Raw genomic sequence first — 27,548 nt, forward strand, 5'->3', positions numbered from 1 at the left:
AGGTTAAAACATACTGGGGGGTGTACGCAGACTTAACTAGATGATCCAAGTAGGACTCATAATAGATGTACATTAAGTTAATTCTGGGGCAATAAATGGGGTTAACACATCAATAAATATACAAAAGGGGGGTAGATTTTTTATTTTTTACTAAATGGTTGTGTTTATGCAAAACGCTGATCAGTATAGGAAAAACATGTCTATGCAAATATTCTCTGCAAGTGAATAATACAAAAACAATATTTTTAGGATATATTATAAATAACCAAAGTGCCTAGCACAAGATGAAATGGCTTCCAACTGTCCCTCTTTTGGAGGGGCAGTCCCTCTTTGAAAACTCAGTCCCTCTATCCTTCTTTTCCTATATTTGTCCCTCTTTCAGGACTGATATACAGATCTGTGTAAATATATGAATTTTTCTACAGAAAAATGTGTTTAATTGACTCTAAACTTAATTCCCATCCTTTAAATTGATACATTTCTTATTTTTAAATGGTAGTATGAATGAAAATGAACCAGGATAGAACGGACCAGTGTGGTTTGACTTATAAAACAACATATTTCTCTAATGAAATCTTCTTCGTATGTGGGCCAAGGGGTGTGGTGGTGGAGGATTGGGTGTGGCTAGAGGTGTGGCAAGGGTGTGGCTTAAGGATCCCTCTTTCTGATCTCAAACAGTTGGGAGTTATTATGGAGATGATGAAAAATGAATAGTGTATGCGCACCTATGATGAATGTGCATACCAAAAAGTGAACTGTGTGCTGCAAAACACATGCAAATTTATTGTGTAACATTTACAATAAATATTCAAAAATTTATATTCATGTGGTTAATAATGCTCAAAAATCCATATAAAGTGCCTAGTGCAACAAAATCATATTATTTGTGTATCTGATGGGCAGCACGGTGGCGTAGTGGTTAGCTCTCTCGCCTTGCAGCACTGGGTCCCCGGTTCGAATCCCAGCCAGGGCACTATCTGCAAAGAGTTTGCATGTTCTCTGTGTCTGCGTGGGTTTCCTCCGGGCACTCTGGTTTCCTCCCACATTCCAAAAACATACGGATAAGTTAATTGGCTCCCCCTAAAATTGGCCCTAGACTACAGTAATTACACTACATAATATAGACATATGGCAATGGTAGGGATTAGATTGTGAGCTCCTTTGAGGGACAGTTAGTGACAAGATATATATAGATAGATAGATATATATATATAGATATATATATATAGATATATATATACTGTACAGCGCTGCGTAATATGTCGGCGCTATATAAATAATAATAATAATAATAATAATAAATCTGTACATATGCTAATGAAATGATTCACGTGAAGACAAATCAATATTCAAAAATATAAACCAAAACAAGGTGAGGTCAACAGAACAATGCTGATTGTGAACTATTACATTACAAAACCGTTATAATGATCCGAGAAAGAAATGTTATTCATGCAACTGGATATATGCTACTCACCTAACCACTGGTAATTCAAGGTTCAGAACTTATCTTCACTATTAGCATGAATTAGAGTATCAAACCCCCACTGATCAAAGTATTAACCCTCCTGGCGGTAACCTCGACCTACACTCGGGGTAGCAGCCGCAGAAGATTTCTCTGCACCGGGAGGGATTTTTTTTAAATTAAATTTGCTTTAGCCTTTGTAGCTAGCACTTGTCCCCTAAGTCCTCCCCTCCTTTTTGATTGCCCCCAATCGCCGCCGTTATACGTACCCCCCTCCCCCCCGGATCCCGCGATGGCGCAGCCTCTCCAGCTCCAGGCTTAACTATGTGGAGGATCGGGATTGCGCATGCCGTCATGATATCAGACGTCCTGTCCGATCGTCGCCATAGCGACGACTGAAGCTCATTGGGGAGGCTGCGGCTCTCGCAGGGTTGCAGCTAGGTAACATATAACGTCGGCGATCGGGGGATCAGAAGGGTGGCGGGGAACTTGGGGGACAATGGTAGCTAGCCTAGTGCTAGCTACAAAGGCTAAAGAAAATTTAATTGAAAAAATCCCTTCCGCGGACGCAGCCTCAGGAACTGTGTACCGCCAGGAGGGTTAATAGTGTACATATTAAGAAGTACCATGTGCCTTAACCAGTGTAAGCCTTTATCTGTGCGAGTGTCCAGTCGTGGGGATGCCAGTCTTTCCATCCCCAGATGTTCTACCAACAGTTTTGTGTGTGTGTGTCTAATAAGTGTTGTAACCATAACGTTTTCCACTCCCAATCTTGTATTCCTTTTTTAGCACTAACCAGAAACAAAGCGGCAAAAAAAAAAAACCAAAACCCCTGCATAGTAGTGCAGTTGATTTTGTCCATAAGGTTAATTAAATGGGGTATTCATTTACAGATGCATGTATGGTTCCGTGAAATTGCAGACAGACACCATGGAAAAGGTTTGGGCCCATTTCCACTAGTGTAGTAGATGCGAGGTGACCGCCTTGCATCCCCCTGCAGATACTTTCGGTTGTCATCCGTACTACCAGATGCGGCATCATGCGGCTTCCGATCGGTGGCTATGGGGATTTGGATGCATGCTGTGGAAAACTGCTGCATGCTGTCCATAAATTTCCCGCGTTGTGCCGTATCGCATAGGTCAAATCGCGTCAATGGAAACTACTCCATCGATGTGAATTGGTTGCAGTTTCATTGCGATGCAGTGCTGTCTTCGCATAGCAATGTGTCTAGTGGAAACGGGCCCTTACTGTGGTATGCATGGCTGCAGTGAGTCTGTGCATGTGAGTTTAAAAAGGTGAGTAGCTAATTGAGTTTGCATGCACCCTTTTTGCACCTCTGCAATATGTATTTAATGATGCTTTGAGCAAGATGAACACTCTGTATTTTTCTTCAGCGTACTCCAAATGGATGGTTTAAAGACAGCAATTTTTATTGGCCACTTCACATTAATATGTTTGCAACATGTTTGTTTTTAGACAAACCCAATCGGTATGATCATTTTTGAGACAGTGAGCTTTGTTACCATTCATCCATTGCATGGCATGCCTATGCTCTGTGGTGGCACAAGACCCTGCATTGGACCTTGCAACAATATACCCCATCCATGCAATTCTACCTTAGGCTTAAAGCGGACCCAAACCAAACATTTTTTTAATTCAAAATATTTAGTTGCACCACTCTGACACATACAAAGATAAATAAACACTCCTTCAAGCCTATGAGCATTTCAGTGCATGCTTTTCACCCTTCCTTTTTCATAACAATGGTTATACGGGTGGCAGCCATTAGGGTTCTTTCACATCAGAGCTTGCGTTGGAGAACGCTCAAAGCATACGTTTTGTTGTATGCGTTTTAATGCATTTTGATATGCGTTGCACTGCAGTGAGTGTGCGTTTTTTAATCCGTTTTCAATGCGTTACAGCACATAGGAAAACGCAGGTCATTTTTTTTTCCTTTTAGTTTTCAACTTTCTACATTGTTCCTCTGTTGCATTCTGGGACTGATTGCCTGTGTTAACGGATTAAAAACGCACATAGTGTGCGTTTTACATTGACTAACATTGTAACGCATAAAGCTAGCGTCGGCTGAAAAACTGCGCCTGGGTGCAATGTAACGCAACGCACAAAAAGGCTGCGTTATATGTGAAAGCTAAAATGAAAATCTATGGACTTTCATTTCACCTTGGGTAACGCAAACTTTACCCGTTGCGTTGAAACGCAGAAAATCTGCTCTAATGTGAAAGAGCCCTAAGCAATTCCTCCTTTGCCAGACATTCCACCAGTTTGCCGGTTTCTGACCCGGCAATATGAAAGGAAGGGAGGGGCTACTCAAATAAATGTAAAATATTTTATATTTGTCATCATGCAGCTGAAAAAAGGCTGCTATTTATTATCATTTAGAAAATAGATTTTATTTCTGAAATCTCGTATTTTTAACTTGGGTCCACTTTAAGAGTAACTGTTAGGCAGTAAATACAAAATTAATTTTCTAGTGCAGGCTGTTAAAATAGTCAAGAGGATGCTAACCGGGCAAATCCAAACTTTAAAATCAATCTTCTTATGTTCCTTCTCTCCCCATGCCCCCAGGCTCTAAGATGGTATGCAGACGCAAAAGAAAAGTGACATGGCATGCTGTATCAGCCTGATTGGCTGAAGCCTCTGTCACTCACCTCTCTGCGCTGCGATTGGCTGCCTGGTCTCCCCCTGGTTTCTTGCAGCCGCATTAGTGCGCATGGAGGGGGGCCAGAGGCTGTTTCCTTTCACTGTCCTTGGCCCCCCTCCTCTAGAGGCATGTCTGCTCCCCCCCCGCCCTTCTGCCACCTACCGCCCGCCGAATTCTCCCTCTTCCCCATGCTGAATTTCGGGGAAGGATGAAGGCGGTGCACACTGACTGCCAGGATAATGGTTCCAGGCGCTGCAGTTCCCTTGTATACTCTATGCACTGCCGCCGGCGGTAGTGCAGAGAATAGATGGGAATGGCAGTGCTTGGATCCATTGTTAGGTGAGTCTGTGACTGCTGCCTTTATCCTCCCCGCTGTGCTCACAATTAGTGCGGGGAGGAGGGGGATGCGGGGGATTCTTTAACCTGGGGGGCACAAGATGGGCCCCTGCCAGGAGACTAATAAAAATTGAAAATAAAAAGAAAACAAAAACGTGGACAGTGCAATACATCTGATATGTAAGTAGAGCAAGCATTTATCTACTTACATATGTATTTTTTTTTTTTGTTGGGGGGGGGCATATTATGGCTAATAGTTCCTCTTTATTTCACATGCCAGGTCCTGCCAAATGTGCCCATAGACATGATACATTTGTAAGCCAAAAAAAGGTGGTCATCTGCTTCAAGAAAGGTCTTTCATTTCAAGAATGTCAAACTTGTCAGATCAAATCTGTAGTTTGTCTGTTGTCTTTGTCACAAAAACAATTTACTAACCAGTTTATGATCTTCTCTTTAACAGGCCAAGGCTGCAAGCACAAAGAAAATTTGCCCAATCCCAGCCAAACAGTCCTAGCACAACCCCCATTAAAATTGTGGAACCATTGCTACCCCCACCAGTAACTCAAATATCCGACCTCTCAAAACGGAAGCCCAAGACTGAGGACTTCCTCACATTTCTGTGTCTTCGAGGTAAGAGTTTTCAGCTACTTTTGTTGAACCTGCAAAAAATCATTTCTGAATTAACACCCATCTTTGTCTTGTAAGTGCAAAGCTGCTCTTAACAATTCAATATGAGTACAAAAGTAGTGCGGGTGATCAGCACTCGCCAGCCCTGAATGCAGGCAGGTGGCACAGGCAATGTCCAGATCTCAGCTCCTCACTCAGCGTTGCTGGCGGTAGGCTACAGCTGCTGCTTCCACAATCAAGAGTGTCTGGCTTTATGTGATCAGAACAGCATTAAGGGCTTGTTCACAATGGAGGCGCTTTTGGAGTGTTTTAAGCGCTGGCGATTTTTTTTTCCAAATTGCCCTGAAAGCGCTTGTGCAATGATTCTCTATGAGAGAGTTCACATCTGAGCGGTCCATTTCCAATCCGCTCAGAGAAGCGCTGCGAGGACCATTTTTGAGGCAATTTGCCTCAATGGAAGGTATAGGAAAAACCCAAATGCTCACAAAATCGCTTTGTGCAGCGATTGCGGTCACGTTTTTAAGAATAAATACATTGTATTTATTCTTTTCCGGATCAAAAAACAGAAACGCTCTGCAAAAGCATTTACAAAAACACGTACCAAAAGCGCCCAACTCACAGAAATCGCCGGGAAGGGGGGGAAAAAAGCGTAAAAAAAGCCAAAGCAACCGCGATCCAAATGCAATGTGAACGAGGCCTCACAGTATTAAAAGGAGAGAGAAGGCCAACACTGCATGAACTATACTGTTTATTGGGTGCAGCGTTAAGACAGGTGAGTGGACCTTAACAGCAGTACCTCATAATGACATGTGGGCACCTGTTGGTGAAAACCAATGGCCGTTTCATGCTCCCGTACTTGCTTACGGCACAGTGAGCGCCCATTCTTGCTTTCTGGCAAGTTCCATACAGTTTTTTTACTGCTGTGACATTATGTTGCTTGGCTTGCGTGCACATCCATACAACCTGATGCACAAAACCTTCAGAATTTCCTGTCCTGTCCAATCACTTAACAATAAAATGATTATTTAGAATCAGAATCGTTTTTTATTTCGCCAAGCACGACTGAGTCGTGCCCGGAATTAGGCTTGGCACATAAATACAGGGCATGTACATAGAAACATATGGGACAACAGAACGTAGGACATAATAGACATCACTCCATCACATAAACGTATACATAAACCACATTTAGCCATAACTAACTGGGTTACAGGCAGAAAGTCTAAGGGGGGAGAGCATGGGCAGAGTTCAGCAAATCTACCGCTGTGGGGAAGAAGTTGTTTGTTGCTCATTTAGCTATCACTTCCATTCAGATGGCATGAGGATTTACTTGCCATCAATGGACAATCCTGCCATTTTGATTAGAGCATTCATTGATAACAAGTGATTGTCTTTTGTTATAGACAGGTATTGCTAGTTCAATTAGGGTTAGGGTTCAATATTGCTCTGTGCTTCAATGAGAAAGGGTCTGCAGCATAGTGAAAACAATGTAACTGCTTTTATTATCTTGTTACGCAAGTTCTGATGATTAAGGCCCTGCTCACATATTATATTGGTAGGTGAACAGAGGCGCCAGAAGGATAAAAGTACATAAAAATTGTTTTAAAAAATTGCTGGGAGGAAGTGGTGGACTCGCCTCCGTTAAAGCAGACACCAAGGACTGTAAATATATAGATATACACATTTATTGAAAATACCCCAAAGATGCAACGCGTTTCGCGGGCACAGCCCACTTCTTCAGGCAATAAGCAGGGGATAAACAACAGCAATTCAGTTATAGCAAGCAGAGCACCTCTGTTCACAGAGGTGCTCTGCTTGCTATAACTGAATTGCTGTTGTTTATCCCCTGCTTATTGCCTGAAGAAGTGGGCTGTGCCCGCGAAACGCGTTGCATCTTTGGGGTATTTTCAATAAATGTGTATATCTATATATTTACAGTCCTTGGTGTCTGCTTTAACGGAGACGAGTCCACCACTTCCTCCCAGCAATTTTTAAAAAATTTTTATGTACTTTTATCCTTCTGGCGCCTCTGTTCACCTACCAATATATTTGAGTCCACCCCAGGTGGAGGGGTGATCTACCCCCTTTCTTCCTATCTACAGAGAGCGACTTCTTAATCCTGAGTGAGGACAGGTCTAATCTCCTCACCTGCCTAATGAGTGGTTACCTAGGTGGTAACCCGTGTTTGTGAGTATTCCCATCTCACTGTTTAATTTATCCAATCAATTTTGACATACTACACCATATTGGGCTCTCGATTTCTCTTTAACTTTACTGCTCACATATTAGGTGTGTTCAGTTGTGCAATAGCACGCTATATTAAATCGCACTGTCCTTGTTGTGCAATGTATATGTCCACAAATTAGCATTATAACTGACTGCTGTACTGTCTGCTGCACACTTCTGGAAGACGTACGTTACTGCCCACTTTTACATTGTAACACAAAAGTTATGACAACTGCATATAATATTACAATATGTGCATATTCTAGCCCCAGCATATCATAATGCGTGCATCATGTTTTGTGATATTATCACACAGAGTGTACTGCATTGAATGCTTTTTTTTTTAGTCTTCTATAATCTTTTGTAATCATTTTGCATTTGTGAGACATAGGCTGTCCAGTCACTAGAAAAAAAAAAGTATTTGACTTATTTCAATCATTTTGTTTGCCCGCACCAGAACATCTTGTTAGGCTCCCTGCTCACTGCATGCGATTCCGCTTTTAAATTGTTTTTTACATCAGATTTCGATTTTTGCTCTTTACTGCATGCTGCATTTTTTGATCAGTTTTTCTGTTGAATGTATTCAGGGAAAATTAGAATTGAAAATTGGAAACTGAATCGGAATCGCAAAATGGGTTTGCTGTGTGCAGGGAGCCTTACTTGGGCATTTGTCTGCACAGCGTGAATGGCGGACATTTACGTGAACTGGTTTGCTGGAAACAATAGAGCGCGTCGTTTCTTGTGCAGCTCAGAAAACAAAATCTAACATCTGTTTGCAATGGGCAGCAGCATCACCTTATCCTTTGGCACCAGTCTTCTGGACCACGTCCAAATGTAATTTGCAAACATCCTAGATAATACACAATTTTTCTTTAACCTAATGCAGTGTTGAATAATATGAAAGGCTGAAGTTTCACAGTTTGAGCGCAAAAGCCGCATTGTGTCATGATTGCATTCTGCTACAGATCAGATTGTGACCCAATGGAAACATATGGTTTCCACTAACGTAAACATTACTGTTCTACTGACGGCTTTCACTGAGAAAAAAATTGAAATGTTCCTTTGGCAACAGTTAGCCTTTTTCAGCTCTTGTACTTAATCCAGCTGCCTGCTCCAAGACTTGAATTATTTCATCAGATCTGTAAATGTCCTGAAATTAGCCTGGAACAGGGAATGCTTATAGCTGTGACAGAGCAAAAGCAGTTTTATCATCAGTATCCACAGGACCACAGCAGCTCCCAGCAAACCTGCTAACTTAGAATCTTTGGCTGTTATTTAGAAGTCCAGAGAGAGTGTCAAAATGAAAAAAACAAGACTGCATCCAAAATAGTATATTTCCATTATGTGCAGTATGGGGAATGTAATGATGCCTAGTGTTCTTTTTGATTGCACACACTCATTTTATAGTGTTTGGTGATTATGTTGGATATGTGAAACATTAAACTTCAGGTTCCACATATTTATACGCCCCATAATCTTTTGATACAATAAAAAAAAGACATTTGAGTGTAAACTTTGATCCAGTTTAACCACATTCTGACTTATCTCACTCATTTATTTTGAGCTTTGCTTATTTCCAAATCTCATAGCTGGGACTCCTGAGCTTGCATCTGTTACTGGCCCTGTAACTAGTAATCATTATAATCACTCAGTAAGCTAGTGACTTGGCTGTAAAATAGTAAGCAAGCTAATGACCTAATAGACGTATGCGCTAATGAAACCATTGTCATGCGCTCATGTCCAAACCCTTGCCTGGTTAGATGTACACAGCTGCAAGGTTGCAGGTCCAAGAGACTGCTGTGTATTATGACTGCCATGCTGCAGTGATCTACTTTAATGGCAGCATTGACCGACTTGCTGTTTCTTGTAATTTTTGCCCAGGGCTTAGTGAGTTAAAGCCTCTGTCTAGACCAGGCATGGGCAAACTTGGCCCTCCAGCTTTTAAGAAACTACAAGTCCCACAATGCATTGCATGAGTCTGACAGCCACAGTCATGACTCATAAAGGCAAATGCATTGTGGGACTTGTAGTTCCATAACAGCTGGAGGGCCGAGTTTGCCCTTGCCTGGTCTAGACAAACATTTTGAGATTTTCATGTCTCCCTATCAGTTGATCTGCAACATACAGGTGTAGACAAATTTGTAACCTGTAAGCCCACCATTCAATATCAGTTGGATGTTCGATCTGATAAAGAATATATCTACCTGATAACAATGGTTTACTTGGGTACCACCGATCACTCATCAGATGCCAACATACATCTGACAGAATGGCGATCTATCCGTTGTCACCACTAGCTTTGCACTGCTCGATGCACTACAAGACTATGGAGCGATTCAACAGAACACCCCATCTGCCCTCTATTCCCCCCAACACACGTCTGTCTGAAGAAGGAATGCTTTTACCGATCAATATACAATATTTTGATACAGTTGGATGTGCCCTAGTTTTAATAGATATTGATAGATTTTTATTAGATTTTGTATCAAACCTAATGTCTAATCTTTTAAAATGACTTGACAGTGTGTGGTAGTGAAAAGTGGGGTGAATGCATTACAGATGTCCCATATATACCTGCATGTTGTTGTTACTGAGTGAAGTAAAGAAAGTGTGAAAAGAAATGAAGTATTGCTGATTTTACAAAGATGTTCCAAAATGATCTGGACACTTAACAACTGCTTCTTTATTTAAAATGCTTAAAGGACTTACGAGCTGGAAAAAAAAAATTGGCAATCCCTATCCATACACAGTATATGTCATATTCATGGTTCTGCTTCAATGTTGAACCCGGTTTAAAAAATAGAATTTAAAGGGAATTTTAAGCCTTATAAAAAAAAACTTAAACTTACCTGAGGCTTCTTGCAGCCCCCTGCAGTCATTCTGTGCCTGCACAGTCTTCCCGCGACCCTCCAGTCAGCAGCAGTGTTCCCCTCAAAACTGGCCTGTCTCGGGCTACTGCGCATGCCCCGGGCTGTGCACATCCTGATCACGCTCCGGTAGCCTGCAGCAATCTGCGCATGCACAGTAGCTCTGGAGCACGATGAGGACAAATGTGGCCCGGGGCTGCGCATACAGCTGATCAAAGGCAATACAACTGATGAGAGGATCGTGGAGTGAAGCTGTGGGCACAGTAGCAATGCAGGGGGCTGCAAGAAGCCCCAGGTAAATTAAGCTGCATTTTTTTTTTTGCCTTAAGATTCCCTTTAAAGAGAGCCCGAGCTGGGCTCCTGAAATTGAAAAAAAAAGGCGACCTGTTCCGGGGGGGCTGAGTGGGGGAGCAGCTCTGTCAATGACAGCTCTGGAAACCCTGCAGGAATGCCACTGGTGGGCACTTTAAACAGGGAATCACTCTTCCCCATGTTTACCTCTGAGATAGTGACAAATATTGGGAGGGGGTGGGCAAAAATCGGCAGTGTGAGGACACAGAAGCATGGCATGAGGCAGAAAACATGCCTCTGTGTCCCATCTGCCCCCCATGGAACCACCTTGGGTTCTCTTTAAAGAGCATGCAAAAAAAATGAGGAACAAAAATTATGTCAAACAGTGCCTCCTGCAATCATAGAAAACCGTGGAATAATTCATATAGAAAGAATCATTGATTAACCCCAAATCCTCTAAAGTGCAGAAGTTATGAAGCCGTATACAAATGTACTGAATAAAGTGCTAATGAGGTACAAAGGTAGTGTCTACCACACAGAGTAAGTTCAGTCATACAAGACCGTGCACCATGTCCGGGATCGACCCCTCAAAAGTGCCCCACATGTATTTCAGGGATAAGCACCCACTTCCTCAGGGGCCAGTATCGTGAAAAAAATAGAAAAAGGTAGCGTTATTTGACCGCCAGTACGAACAATGGTAAGCTGTCGTCTTTTCTCTTTGCAGGCACATCCCCACCCTTTACTCGTGCTTTGTTTGTTTGTTTTTTTGTTTTTTTGCTTGTTTTTTAGCAATCAATAAAGCATTTGAACAGGTTAGTTTTCTGGTGGCCTAGATTTGAAACCTGGTCAGTTTGAGCAGTGTTCTACCTATGAACGTGTGTATGTTTCCTTTCTTCAGGGCTATTTTGATTCTGTTGTCTTACTTGCACATCGTCCATGAAGGTAGTGAAGGCAATCTCTTTAGCAGTGCTTTTACATTCCAGTTTTTTAGAAATAGTTTCCTGTATCTTGTAAGGTGGTTGGCAGCATGTCAACAGTGGAATGCTTTAGTAGTTTTTAATGCAATAATATAAATAAAAGATCAGTCTTGGAAGAGAGTAGAGGAAATTAAAGTGCTTTCGCTGGCCAGCGCTACAAGCAAGATGAGGGGCTGTCATTTCAGATGTTCAAAAGACAAAAAAGGTATTTTTATGGAAACAATTGAACTATTGTAATTCTTCTAACCTTCATGGTGTATATGGAACTCCAGGCACAGGATATGACAGTACTTCTTTCAAATAAGCCTGGCTGAAGTCCCGCAGCCTATTGGTGTTAAAACTTGGCTTTCCTTTGGTCCCACAACTGTGGTTCACAAACCTCACAGCCTGCAAAGCCTCAGATTCCTGTATGTGTACTCGCTCATTTCACATACAGCAAGTCAGAGGAACACTAGCTAAATTCACCTGTGAGTGCTTTTATCTCTTGTGAGGGAAATATCGCTTCTGAGGTTATTTATGGAATTACCCTCTGAATAAGCAAAGATAGAGGTTAAAAAAAGTTTGAAAAGGCTTACATTAGAAATGCTATTTTTATTAATTCCCCTGTCCAGTAAAACTTCATGCAGTTAGTTTTAACAAGGAATTTTCAGGGCTCTTCTGTGGCAATTTTGGGATTTATTTATCAAACACAAAACCACAGAGGGCATCTTGGCATACTCAAACCCAATGCAGAAACAGGACCAGTCCTTTCATAGAGGCATTCTGGGCAATTGCCTAGGGTCCTCAAACCAGCTGCTGGCCCGTCCAAAGTCTCCTCCTAAGCATATCATGTTCCCTGAGGCACCTGCAAAGAATTTGGTAATGGAGTGACTCGCCTGTCTGGCCAGCATGCTCCTCCATTAGTCTGTGTGCTCCCCATTTTCATCCCCACTTACCACATCATTGACCTTGTGGCATGCTACATGCTCCGGGTCACTTAGAAGAGTCAGCAGGGATGAAGATGTGGAGTAAGCAGACTGATGGAAGAGCATGCTGGATGTCAAGCGAGTTGCTCTTCTGCTATACTTTCTGCAATGAGGACCATTCTACCTGGATGGGAGGAGACATGGGGGGGTTCGCTAGCCGCTAGTTGTGGGGCTCAGGGATGGGAGTCTAATGCCACTTCTGGGATGAGTGAGGGGGGTTTAAAGACAAAGAAGCTTAATGCTGCTTCTCAGGAGGTAGGGACACCCATGTCATTGTTACCCAGGGCCCCATTGAGCCTACAGGTGAAGCATAAATATGTACCGGTAGTTTTATGTTGGAAATGTATGGAGTACTGTACTGAATATCACTCTTGGTTGTGTTTATAAATTATTGTTATTGTTCTTTTATAAAGTGCTAGAGTCTCTCAAGTTTAGTTTTTATATGTATTACATAATGTTCATTCAATAAATGAAGACCAGTATTCACATTGTGACTGGCAAATAATGTATGAGAGTAAAGTGTGCTTCAGCTTGTATTTAGCATGTAAAAAGGAGGGAAATGATCCCTGTTTTACATGAATGAAATATTGATTGAGCACAAAAAGCCATTCACAGGCAGCGCTGTCCTCGCCTAGGGTATTCCGAGTGCCCGTCTGAGCGATTCCTGGCACAGACTAGGATGGCAAGGGGGTCACCAGGGATATGAATTGTATTTGTTCTCCTTATTAACTTGTGTATGTGTCCTCATTGTTCAGGGCTATTTTGGTTCTGTTGTCTTACTTGCAAATCATCCATGAAGGGAGCGATGATAATCCCTTTAGCAGTGCTGTTGCATTAATTCCTGCTTTTAAGAAATACTTGCTTATTTCTTGTAAGGTGGTTGGCAGCACATCAACAGTAGAATGCTTTAGTAGGTTGTTTTTCTTTCCCCCTTCAATACATTAATATATATATAAAAGATCGGAGGCAGCCTCATGGAAGAGAATAGGAGAAATTGTTGCCATTTCAGATGGTCAATGTTCAAGGAAACAAATATTATGAATCTTCTTTCCATATCACTGTAAATAGAATTACAGGAAAGCAGAACTTTGTTATGAAATGAGGAACTGTGTTCAGAAGTCCCTACTTCCTACTGCATGTGCGTGTCCAGATTTTTCATAGTCTCAATGCTGAATGACAAGACTGCTTATACAGTAATTGGCTTCCAGATGTGCTGCTTCCTGTGGTTCAGATGTACTCGCTAGATGTCAATGTAATTTTCCAATTCTATGCAGCTTGGAAATGGACCAATCCAATTCCAGTTTTAATCAATTTTTAAACTGCATAAATGTAGATACAAAATGTGCATAATCCATCATCTTGGTATTATTTGCATCTCTTTGGCCAACCCTAGTAGTGTGGGTGTTTTGAATCCGGGTTTTCTAGTTCCGAAATCTGAATTACGCTGTAGACCTCAGTACCTCGCCTAATGGACAGAATCACCGTTTGTGGTCAACGCTGCACTTCACGTGACTCCGGTGCTTCCTCCTTCCAAGCCGAAAGGACGAATGGGAATTTGCAGAAACGCAGGGTAACCCACACGTGAGTGACCTCTCCACTAGCTGAGGTACTGAAGTGTGGTGTGTGGCGTTATCTGGGTTTCCGACTGGGGAAACCCAGATTTGAGCACCCAGCACTAAAATTTCCTAGCACTAAGCAAGCATACAGTGATGTGATAGAGTATCTGTATACTGTAAAAATAAGGTATAATTTTTTTTGAAAGCATTTAGCAGTTAGACTAGAAAAACCTCAAACAATACCTGCATTTTTCAGATATGTACAAATCGGTTTCATTTATGGATTTTTATGTTTTTAAGTGCAACTAGGGCACACCTTACCAATGTGTTGCACATACAGTAAGTAGCCGGTATATTTTAAAGTAGAAATGGTCTAAGAATCGAAATTCACAGTATAAGAATGTTAACATTATTTTTTTTCATAGATGATTTAGATATGTTACTTTACATATTAATGTACATTACTGTTGCAATCACTGTCCCATGTGAGTGACCCCTATGCATCTTTCTCTTGGGCTGGCTCAGTACATACTTATGCCAAGTCCACATCATGCAATTTCCCTTCAGATAGACGTGTCGAAGTGATTATTTCGCACAGGTCTGATCTATACAAAATCATTCAGAAAAACAATTGGAAATAATAAGTGATCAGAAAATCGATCTGTCTATCTGACAGATAATTGCATGGTGTGCACCAGGCAATAGGTCCTGAAATAAGGGTATTGATGGCACTCTGTTGTTTAAAATGCTTATTTTACTGCCCCTTTGCAAGAATTAGGGCTGGTTCATACGGGATCCTGCCCGACTTCCCGCAGCGTCCCGTTTGGGCTTTTGGCGGCTGATGATCTGCGTTTTTTCAAGACTCGGTGGTAATCGATCCTGGGCACCACATGTAGCAACCAGGGTCGCCTGAAACAGGGAAAATTGGGAGCGGTACGCTGTGTTCACGCACACGCCGCTGAACGCCTGATACAAATGCTCCAATTTTTTGAATGGGAGCGTTTTAAGAGTCCCAGGCGCTGGCAGTAAACACCCACCAAGCGTTCATTTTAACTAGCCATAAGAATGTCTCGTTAGTTATTCTGTAGCAAAACATATATTAAAAAAAAAAAACCAATGGTTTATTAAAGGATCAACTGCCTGGAAAACAGTGACTTGGGAAGCTTAGTTGTTCTTCTAATAAAGCTGTAAATAAGTATACATTAGTTATTTACCAGTTTTTACATCACCATTGCCTTCATTCTTTTCTTCTTTCAGGAAAATGTTTTCAAATTTAGATTATACGATTAATGCCTGATATTGTTATTGCCAGTGTCCTAGAGCAGTGTTTCTCAACATTTTATTGGTATGTACCCCTTTTAAAACCCTGCACTCACCAAGTACCCCTAGCACAGTAAACATTATCACAAGTACCCCTTGACAAATATATATTTCATCATAGTACATGATAATTGGTTCTAAAAAATTTGCAAGCATTTAATAATGCTTTTTTAACCAGCTAAAACACTAATTTGGTGTTGTTTAAATAAGTTATCATTTCCTAAAACTCTCAATTTGTTATTCTTGGTTGAGTATATCAAGCCCAAGTACCCCCTGGAACCATCAGAAGTACCCCCTGGGGTACGCGTACCACACGTTGAGAACCTAGGTCCTAGAGCGAGTAATGACTCTCTCTTGTTGACTCTTAATGCAGGTTCTCCTGCCCTGCCATATAGCATGGCTTACTTTGGAAGCTCTCAAGATGGAGAAGATGTTGAGGATGATGATGAAGAACTTGAGGACATCAAAACAGCTACCACTAACTCTTCATCCTCATGCCACTCGACACCTCGGAAAGGAAAATCACACAAGCATGTCACGAACGGGCATGGTGAGTGTAATTTCAGCAGCATGTTTTTTTCCAAAGTTTGTCATTTCTAAATGGGAATACAACATGAAGCGTACAAATGGTGCTTAATATAAGCATTCTGCCTGTTGTAAAACAGTATAATGCACGTTACTGACATCAAATATTACTGGCTTCAAGAGTGTTGAGAATTATAATGTAAATTTTATAAAACTGTTCCATTATACCTACAGTATATTCCTTTTGGTACTCGGCAAACTCTTGGGTAGCATTGAAATGTCATCCTGTATTGCTCGCTGCAGTCCATTCAGTACCCCAACAGTACTGCATTGGTGTTTTGTTTTGTTTTTTGAGGCTGATCGATGTAGTACCAACCTCAATGATGATGTTTTGATTGATCAGCTGTTTGTAAGAATAGAGAATGTTACCAGTTGAGTCTGCATACGTTTGAGGGCGTACATGCAAAATGGGAGCCAATAGCGGCTGGGGATCCAAATTGTCTATTTCCGTCTGAGGCAGTTGCTGTCAAACTACCTAGAATAGGGTATCTTTACTTCTTGATAAGTAGAGATGGTAAGAGATGTGCTAATGAATCTGGCTAGCATGTAAATTTAATGCAAATTGGAATGTGGCCAATCAGACCAAATTTGCATTAAGTTCACAAGCTAGCTGAAATTGTTTGCACCTCATTGACTGTCTCTTCAATGGTGTCCATACACGGTACAATAAATATATTCGATTTTCCCAATTAATCTACCAAAACAATTAAATCGAAAATATCTTTTTTCCGATCAAGAAAAAAACGAACGATTATCCTGGTTTTTAAATAAAAAAACCATCGGACATGTTGGAAAAATCATTATATTCGTTCTAATGGAATAATTGAACCAAATTATCCAATCGAAACCATTGTACCATGTATGGGCACCATTATCAGAAGACAGGGTTCTGATGATATGTGGCTGTTCAGTGCTTACCTGGTGCACTTTAGTAGTGGTTTAGCAGTAGTGGTGTAGTCATTCTGAGTATTACTTTAACTACCTAACGACCACGTCACACCAATGGGCTTCAACGCGGTGGCAGCCCCAGGACCGCCTAAAGCCAGTTGGCGTCAGGTCCTGGAGCCGACTACTGAAGGAGATCGCGCGCATGCATCTCCTTCTCGGGGGCGGAGCTCCGCCCCATCTTCAGTCTCCGAGCGGCTCGGGAGACTGTTAGACGGCGTGATCACCGTCTATTTACACAGTACAGTGCTGCGATCAGCAGCAGCGCTGCACTGGGGACAGCCGTGTGACACTGGGGGACAAGATAGCGATTGGCTCTCATAGGCAGAAGCCTATGACAGCCGATCGCAAGATTGGCCGGCTGGGGGGAGGGAGGGGATTTCTTAGAAACAAAAAAAAAAAAAGAATTAGTAAAAAAACATAAAGTAACATAAATATTTATTAAAAATTAAACACAGGGGGGGCGATCAGACCCCACCAACAGAGAACTCTGAGAACTCTGTTGGTGGGCAGAAAAGGGGGGGGGGGATCACTCCTGTGCTGTGTTGTGCGGCCCTGCAGCTTGGCCTTAAAGCTGCAGTGGCCAATTACACATTTACAGTGGCCAATTACACATACAGTGGTTTTACCACTGTGGTCCTCAAGTGGTTAAAGGGAAGGTCCGAGCTAGCAAAAAAAAACCACCAAGATCTACTTACTTGGGGGCTTCCTCCAGCCCCTGGCAGTCAAGGTGTCCCTTGCCGCAGCTCCACTCCCAGCCGCTGGCCCCGTGTCCCATCCGTTGCAGATGCCAACCTTGCCAGGTCAGCATCTTCTGCACCTGTGCGAGTGCGTGGCCGTGCCACTCGTGGGCGCTCACATGGTCTGGTGCATTCTGCGCAGTACTTCTGTGCCGCTCCGGGCTATGTGAGTGAAGTCACAAAGGCGCAGGAAATTGAATGGAGGGGACCCCTAGGCCAACAGCTGGGAGTGGAGGTGTGGCGAGGGACATATCAGCTGCAAGGGGCTTTTCAGCTTGGATCTTCCCTTTAAACAATCCCTATCTCCTGGTCTTCTAGTTGCACTAATCTAGCTTTCCATACTGACCAAATGAGCAACTAATTTCTCAACAGAATGGTAGGCCATTCCAACTATTGTTTAGAAAGACATACAAACTGTGTGCATTGAATGTGAAAATATGGAAATAGTTTTGTAGTATTGCATATACTGTTGCTAGTTCTGGTGCCTGTGTCTAGCCGATAGTGGTTGTGGTTTAACAGTCATAACTTTCTGCTGTCTGTGTTGCAAGTGAAAGCAACTTCACTATGCTAATGTGCATCCATAGTGTAAGCAGATAATTTTTGTTACATTGAAATCCAGTGAAAACTGCTTTTTAAAATATCCAGTAGTTATAGGATAGGTGGCCACACACCATACAATTTTTTTTTAAATATCTGTTCAATTCAAGAATAGCAATCCATTTTTCTGACTGATTGTAACCATTCAAAAATCTGACCAATGTACCACACACCTGTGTTCAATTTTTCCCCAATCCTCTATAATAAAAACCCTGTGTCCCTGCGTCACGCTGTCCCTGTGTAGCTTGGTCCGTACTTGCATGTGCGCAGCACGGAACCAGCCTCACAGAGACAGGAGGACGGGGCCAGGGAGACCAGCGGGCGTGTGCACGCAACAGGTGCGCAGGGCGGGTGGTGGCGGCGAGAAACGAACCGTAGAGCCCGTTTTTAAACTGGCTTAGGTCTGCTAGTCATGAACAAAAATAATTGAAAGCTCGGAAAAAAATTATTGGAACTGTACATCAAGTAATTGACAATCCATCACACACCATACAATTCTTGATAAAGTTGGTCTGAAATTTCCAACATGTCCAATCTCCAAAAATCGAAAAAAATGAAAAATCCGATAGAAAACAAAGAAAAGCTCCCGATTTTTTTCAGGACAACCGATCGTGATTATCGAATTGGTGAAAAATTGGATCTTTTAATTGTATGGTGTGTGGCCACCTTTATTTTGTTATGTATGTAACTTTTCTTGTAAGGGTCAGGCTTGAACTAGTACACACTTTTATTCTATCTTAGTTGATTACAAACAATTCTATATATGTATTATATGATTTACTGAATTTTGTGTTGTAAATAAAGCCTTGTACACATGTACGAGGCATGTCGCTAGGCGTGGATGGGAAACAGACGCATTGCTAGCCTGAAGGTTAGCGACAAGTTTTTTTGCTATATGAGCCGATCCTTCCTACGTTTTCTCTGCACAAAACATCTCATAACATATGTGGAGACACCTTACAAAAGAAAAAAAAAAAAGGTAGCCATACATCTAGCGATGATGGGCAGATTCGACTAAGAGACAAGTCTCTCTAATTGAATCTGATTAGAGAGAGCTCTTTCGGCTCACTATACACCGCAGGCCGATTCCCGCATGCTGAAATTCATTCTGGAATCGGCCTTTTGACACTGCATCCACTGGCTCGCTGGCCTGATGCTGCCTTCCTTATGTGCAATGTGCCACCCAGTGCACTATATATTACCTGTCCGTGGCCGCCGCTTGTCTGTCACTGGCTCAGGGCTCCGTCCATACACACACCCTAAGTGGTTGCCGGCATACACCTGGGTGCATGTGAGACATCACACACTCTCCCACGTTACGCTGGCAACCATGTGGGGCTCGTGTATGGACTAAGAAGTGTGTCCGGAGCCAGTGGCGGACACAGACAGGTAATGTATAATGCACTGGGCACCAGGGGAGGGGGCGCACATTGCACATAAGCGGGCACAGCGTCGGGGGTTTCAATGCGTTTGTCGCTCATCCCGATATCTCTCACCATTACCGTCGTGCACCCGATTGACCAAGTCAGCCCTTCACCTTTTAGCATGCCATCCGATTTTTTTGTCGATCAGGCATGCATTTGGCAGCACCGATTTTCATCGGAATTGATTATAATAATCAAATCGGATGGTCGATCAAACGCCAAGATGCCTGATATATGACCACCTTTACGGTGTGTATACACACACACTTTTGTAACAAACGACGGGTCTGTCAGACCCTCCTGCTGGGCCGACAGTAGGACGTGTGTATAGTCTGTCAGCAGACCGATAAGACTGTTTTTGACAGATCCGCAGCGGATCTGCATGAATCGGATTACTACCCCATTCCACGGCAGAATTGTTGGCATCTCATTGACCAACTTCACTAATGTGTCAATAAACACACAAATGCTACATTAGGGGTTTTATTAGAAAAAAAATAATTTAAAAAAATTGCTTATGTGAAATAGTGATGATCAAATATCCTAGCAAATTTGGAATGTATATTTTTTAAGCGTATCTATGCACATCAAATGAAATCCTCTGTATACCTCTTTAAACCTATAAAGAACGTAAAAAGCAAAAACAAATAAAAGCCCTATTAAACTAAGAAATTAAGAAAATTATTACACGGATTTGAGCATGCCACTATAAATATGCAAATAAACCTCACAGAAAGCTGGAACAAGTTAAATCAACGATAATATAATATGATATTCTGGTTTCATACTTCCCAAGATACCCAAACTTCTAAGCTGTATTTAGTTTATTAAGCATTTCATACTATGTGAAATTTTATAAACAATCCATTTCAATACCTATTGAAGCAACTGTGGCATTTTTGTAAAGCTTATTATCCCTAAACTTGCATCTGAAGCCCTCCTCATGAGCTTGTGTCCACATCCTGTGAAGTAAAGCACACCCGTGTCCAGATCCTGTGAAGTAAAGCACACCCGTGTCCAGATCCTGTGAAGTAAAGCCCCCCCGTGTCCAGATCCTGTAGAGTAAAGCCCACCCGTGTCCAGATCCAGTAGAGTAAAGCCCACCCGTGTCCAGATCCTGTAGAGTAAAGCCCACCCGTGTCCAGATCCTGTAGAGTAAAGCACACCAGTGTCCAGATCCTGTAGAGTAAAGCCCACCCGTGTCCAGATCCTGTAGAGTAAAGCACACCAGTGTCCAGATCCTGTAGAGTAAAGCACACCCGTGTCCAGATCCTGTGAAGTAAAACACACCTTGTGTCCAGATCCTGTGAAGTAAAGCACACCCGTGTCCAGATCCTGGCAAGTAAAGCACACCTCGTGTCCAGATCCTATGAAGTAAAGCACACCTGTGTCCAGATGCTGTTACGTAAAGCACACCCGTGTCCAGATCCTGTGAAGTAAAGCACACCTCGTGTCCAGATCCTGTGGAGTAAAGCACATCCGTGTCCAGATCCTGTGAAGTAAAGCACACCCCGTGTCCAGATCCTGTGAACTAAAGCACACCCCGTGTCCAGATCCTGTGAACTAAAGCACACCTCGTGTCCAGATCCTGTGAAGTAAAGCACAACCGTGTCCAGGTCCTGTGAAGTAAAACACACCCCGTGTCCAGATCCTGTGAAGTAAAGCACACCCGTGTCCAGATGCTGTGAAGTAAATCACAAATTAGGCTTTTTGTGGCTGATATTTGTTTTTAGCAATTACCTTATTTCTATGTATTTTAAAAGGAAAATAAGGGGGAAAGTGAAACAATACACAATTTATGCACTTTCATACATTATAGCTTTAATGTAAATAGCTTATATTGTACATTAAACCCACACATTTTATTTGTCTATCTCTCCTGTTTATTTAAACAGTTCATTTGTTTTATTATGTATTAGTAACACATTGTATATACCCTACTCTTGTTACATCTGTCTGCTCCTGGAATGTTTGTTTTACACTTGTTTACACATTAATCCTGCTATTGAATTCCCTGGGAGGAAGAGGGGTTTGCTGTCATTCCTTTACAACTGTGTAGCATTGTTATTGGCTCAGAGATAAACCGTGTTATCTAGGATTTTATAGGGAGGGGAGTGCAGAGACTTATTTTCCCGTCATGGGGCAGGAAGTGGTTAAGCAAATTTTTTACACAGGTTTGTTTAAATAACCTGTGTGATGAGGATCACACAGCAATAAGCATCCTAGTGATGGGGATAATGCTTTTAGCTGTAAAACATTTTAAAATATGTAAGTCGATTGTTTCTGATGGTCTGACTATATTCTAGTATACAATAAAATGCCCCATTTTCACTGCTAATCCCCACATTTTATCAAAATATCCTGAAGTAGAACATGGTTCCTCCTAAAAGTGTGTGGGTCCAAATTACAGTTATTTCCAAAACTAACAGACTCTCTGCACCCTAAAAATTGTAATACAACAATAGCCATTAAAACCGCACTGAACCCCTATATTTATTAGCCTGTCTGTGCACATCAATCTTACAGATTCAATGGTCTTTGTATTATGAACCACTTATTGTTTAACAATAATTTAGTTTACATGATTGTTACCAAAAGTGTTAATCAGTGCCCCCTTAACTTTAGCATTGTACCGGTAATCATTATATTGAAAACACTAAAACAAAAATCTTAAATAACTAGATCCAGTTCTTTTGAAATCAGAGCTGCGCATTTTAAATATTTAAATATGTTTTTAATATTTGCTTATGCTTAAAATCGTGCACAAAGGTACTTCTCTACCACAAGTCTTCCTACATACCAAAACAGCATGATTGTGAAGAATCCCTGCACCTAGAGCAGTAATTGCAAGGCACCTCTGTGCTGGAGACAGCTAGGTGGTAAGCCAGCCATGGGCAGAGTTTCGAGCATAGTGAAAATTACAGGTTACTCACCGGGCTCTCAGCTCCAGTCTTTCCTATCTCTATGGCTACAGCGCTCTCCTTATGACCTGATCACCAATATATGCCATCGAGACACAGGAAGAGCGACACGCTGTGGCACATTGGCTACCTATACAAGCTCGACCCCTCTGTCCAATTTATTTTCCTTTGTGGACCAAAAGACAAAAAGTTTGCACATCCCTGTGGTAGTCGAGTTGGGAATCTGCTCCAAAAATATCTGTATATGGTGGCCACAATTGGCAGACGTTTTGAACAAGGACCTCAGAGATTAAGATTATGGTCTCTTGGGGAACAACAATAACACAGGAAGGGTGAAAGATTACTTTGTTCTAGTTATGGCTGGTGAGATTTTAAAGCATGACCTGGGTAATAAGTTTCACTTGTGAATTCCGTGTCCTTGCTTCTGCAAACCAATTTATTCTTTACTATTGTAAGTTTCCAATTTCTTACAGATACATAGTTGAATGGGGTAAGGGGTAGCATGGAACACTGCATTTATTTACCAAATATTCAGTATTCATATAATACAATATTTTAATTTTATAAGTTTCTTTCAAAATGGAGCCAATTTGAATATCGACAAAATGCACAGAGAATGAGCAGTAGGTGTATAGGGAGCACACAGAGGAAAGATGGGCACCAAGGAAGGAAAAACTGCACTCTACGTATTATTCTGTTCATTAAATCCTGCTAAATCATTGTTCTGCTTCTGCAGAGTAACATTACAATTTCAGAGAGAGCTATAATGTCACTGTACATGCTTGAGAAGACTACTTGATGCTCAGTGCTGCAGCGTAGTACAAACAAGTTCCTTTTCCTGAAGAGCCAGTTTTTGCTTTTGGAGCACTAAGGCTTGTGAGTTGTGCATTTGGCCCTGTGGTTTTTTTCCCCCCTCTTTACCATTCCAGTGCTAATTCTCTAAATGCACAGTCATTTTCATGTCAGTGATTGAAATGCATTTCCACAGCTGTTCATACATCACTTGCTAACTTGATATCTGTGCTTCCCCCCCCCCCCCCCCCCTTCCCCCCTCCCCTGTAATCTGGATCCTTTTTTTTTTTTTTTTTTGGCATTGTATGTGTGTGTAAAATCCCATTAGAGTCTTGCCATGATTTTGCTCTTTGGCAGCGTGCTGTTCAGCTGATCTCCTGCCTGTCAAAACCGTGCTGAGGGCTTCATTCCATGTTTCCCGATGACCTCACTTTAGTTCTCTGTGTCACATTCCCACCTAGCAACGCAAGCGGTGTGGGAACAGAGCTGCTCTGAGAAGTAGAACACTTTTTTTATATCGTTCCATCAGAAGAATATTCCTATCTCATCTGAAACAGCAGTTTTTCTAATTTTGTGAACTTTCAGTGATGGCCGTGTGACTGTGAAACATAACTATCTCATTGTTTGTTTCAGTATGAGTGGGGTTTGTTTGTTTTTTGGCATGGTTGCTAGCTCTCATATTCATCCATTTATTAATGCACTACAAGTGCTTTTTCACTCTAGCTACTTTCTAAGCCCTGTCATTGGCAGTGTTTCTGTTTAAAGGAAAGTCTACCTGATTGGTAAGAAAATGTGTACGCTCACACACGTATTGAAGTACAGAACGAAGAGGCAGATTTTTGTTTAATTCAGGTAAAATGAACACTATTGCTGGAGTGGTTGATTCTGACGTAGAGGAATATGGAGGCAACTATCTTAAAGGAATACTATCGATACCCAAGTGTTCTAAAATGACAATGTACAAATAATGTCTAAGTAGCTGTGTAAACATTTTCCTACTTTTCATGTTAAATATCAGAGGCAAAAGCTGTAATTTATTAAGGGAAGGATTTGGCTATATTGGGACAAATCAATTGCAGAAGAGGTGTCTGCTTCAATGCACAGCCAGAGTTGCATATCAGACTACAGAAAGCAAATATCAAACATATTAAACTCTGAAAGCAAAAACAATATGAAAAAGCTGTGACAATTAGTTACATTTTCTCTGCTCTCTTCAGACACTTCAGTCAGAAACAGAGCTCCCAACAGCTGCAGCTCCTGTGTCCTGTCTCTCTCTGTCACACACAGAGCTACACACAGAGTGTCACAGAGATCAAGTGTGAGGGGAATTTCCCCTCTCCTCATGGCTCAGTCAACCGTCAGTTTTGGCGTCAGTAAACTTTGAATGTATTTTGCTAACAGTAAACAAAGAAGTCCACTTAGCTAAACAAAGAAGTTGCTACTAAAATGTATACACCAGTACTTAGCAGCACTTCCCAAACAATTCCTGTGTCAATTGAAAAAAATATGTGAATCGTTAGTATTCCTTTAATTCCTCAGTTGCGTGGTTGTTGTGTAATGATATTTTATAGCACCTGAGCTACATATGCAGCCACTGGAGTCAGATCACCACATGTGCATACTTTTTTTGGATAAGTGATTCAGAAGTATACACAGAATCATCATGATAGTCAAGTAAGTAGCCTTTTGTTAAAGGAAATAAGGGAGAAGTGAACTGACAGGGATATGGAGACTTCCATCTTTAGGTGTTATGTGGTGGTTTTCTTCAGTTGTGTTCTCAGCTTAATCTGATATATACATTCGAAAAGAAAGTATCCCAAAAATTAAGTAATCAAGAAATGAAAGTAGATACTAATTCATATTAATATTACCAAAAGAATTGAAGAAACACATAACCCTATAACTGATTGCTTTTTCAGGCTATCACCAGAAAAATATTTTAAATTTACTTTGAACTTTTTTTTGTTTTTTTTTGTTTCAATCATTTTTATTGAAAATTTTAAGAAATGAAAGGGGTGTACAACTTGTCACATATCGTAACATTTGTAGTAACATAGTTACAACAACAAAATATATTATTTAGCATGTTTCACAGCAAGGCAGTCAGCCAATATATATGGTAACATACAGTACATGTATACTTCACCAGCTACCAACAGCAATCAAGCCAATAAGTTCAATTGTAACACATGTATAGATTATTGGAGGCTTATGTTCTAAAGATATAGGCCTCGATTCATCAAGACTTATCGAATTGGTTAACGACAGTTCGGTAAAATACCGAATTCGTTAAGTTGATTTCAGGATTCATCAAATTTATCTACAGCTGTTAGTGAGCATTCGGTAATAATTCAGTAATGATTCGATAGTGATGCGTTAAAACGGCAGAAAATGCAATTCATGAAAATGAAAGTGGGCGTGGTTTAGCGTTACATTTAGGATTAGTTATCTCCTTCACTGCTCTGTAGTTATTCCTGTCAGATCATTGCTGACAGAGAAGATGGAGCCATTTGAAGTGGTTATGTATCAGCTGAGAGTGATTCAAAGGCGCAGAAGGGCAAGAATAAGGTCTAGAACCATATCAATTTGCAAGAGAATAGATTTATTTGCTATACCAGGACATCTGCATTTCTCTTGAATCATCTTGTAAGAGAACACAGGCAGTGCCAGGGTTAACTAAATTGCTAGCTGCACTATATTTTTTCAGAAAAGGTTTCTATCAAGCCGCAGCTGGCGAAATTGTGGGATTGTCCCAAGCCACTTCCAGAATCCTGGTCCAGGTGTTAAGCCCTATTCAGAATGTTGCTACGTAGTTTTCAAAGGACTGCCTTTTACCCACAATTCCATGGGAATCTTATGGCCTTGTGTTAAATTACCGCTGTAAAATGGAAATATCGACACGTTCCCGAATGGTTACCGAATTGTTATCGATATTTTATCAAATTCACACCGAATGCGGAAAAACCTTGATGAATACAACTAGAAATCGACAAACTTCGAATTCGGTAATTTAACAAACTGGAAAAAGTTATCTCAAAGACAATGATGAATCGAGGCCATAATCAGGAACATTTCCAGGAGAGTGTGTTATATAGGGAAAGTCTACCATCCTTCACTAAACCTACATCAATTCTTCAGTACCTTCAATTGAGATCTGGCCTCCCGTGAGGTCAGGCAGTCCTATAAACTTAGTGGAGCTTAGCTCATGCTTAATTATTAGTGGGTCCCAAATTTTATGGTAATTTCCCATGTTGTCATTCATGGGAGCCCTCAGTTTTTCAAAGAAGAGGATATTGCCCAATCTATTTTTAATGTTATCAAAAGATAAGAATTGGGAATTCCAAGCCGCTGCTATTTTTATTTTAGTTGCTGTAAAGATGTAGTTGATGAGAGCGTTTTGGGCGGAAGACAGATTTGGGTATGGACAGCCAAATAAAGCATAGAGGATTTCGTGAGACCAGGGCATTAATCAGAGATGATGCCCAAGTGCACACCCTGATCCACAATCTACGAACTGTATTACAATTCCACTATATGTGAGCAAAAGTGCCAGTCATTTTACATCTTCTGAAACATTTACTCGAACTCTTCCTATTGTACTTGGCCACCTTCTAGGGAACTAAATACCATCTAAGTAAAAGTTTGTAATTTACCTCCACAAGGTCAGCATTTATTGATATTCTAGGTATGTTTGCCCAGATGTCACACATATCAGTATAGTCAACGTACAAATTCAAGTCTTTCTCTCATTTAATGATGTAATCGGGTTTATTTTGTGAATGGGCAGATATTTAAAAAAAAATATCTTATTCAATGGGGAGCCCACATCAATGATATGTTGCTTTACAAAATGCGATATCTGCATGTAATGAAAGAGTTCAGAGGGTGGGATTGCAGGTTTAATTTTAACTTTTATCACTCTAGAATTATTGTACTTTTTCAGCAAAAGGTAGACATTACGTTGGATACATTTGCCTGCCTGTTAAGTCTCTGCTACAATCAAGCTTTATTGGGTCCTGTTTTACATTTTGTTTTTAGATTATGCTGTATTGCGAGGACATACTACATTTCAGGTGCTGTTTGAAGTTTTATTGCTATACAGTATTTATGGCATAAAAGCTATAAGGTGGTATGAGGTTCTATCATCTTATTGCCAATCCGGTGGCTATAGGGATATAAATATTTGAAAATGCATGCATTTATTTTGAGTAGCTGTGTCATAAGAGATATGTAGGTTCAATAACTTTATAGA

The 27,548-nt window shown here is 41.2% G+C and overlaps 1 protein-coding gene across 1 annotated transcript in view; it reads left to right on the forward strand.

Moving 5' to 3' along the window:
- JARID2 (jumonji and AT-rich interaction domain containing 2) overlaps positions 1-27,548 on the forward strand; it is a 221,212-nt gene that overhangs the window by 123,599 nt on the left and 70,065 nt on the right. The window contains exons 4-5 of the mRNA XM_068236929.1: positions 4,924-5,093; positions 15,666-15,842. Of these exons, the coding sequence (XP_068093030.1) occupies positions 4,924-5,093; positions 15,666-15,842 (347 nt within the window). The remainder of the gene's footprint in view (positions 1-4,923; positions 5,094-15,665; positions 15,843-27,548) is intronic.

This window comes from Hyperolius riggenbachi, chromosome 5, assembly GCF_040937935.1.
Source record: "Hyperolius riggenbachi isolate aHypRig1 chromosome 5, aHypRig1.pri, whole genome shotgun sequence".
NCBI lineage: Eukaryota > Metazoa > Chordata > Amphibia > Anura > Hyperoliidae > Hyperolius > Hyperolius riggenbachi.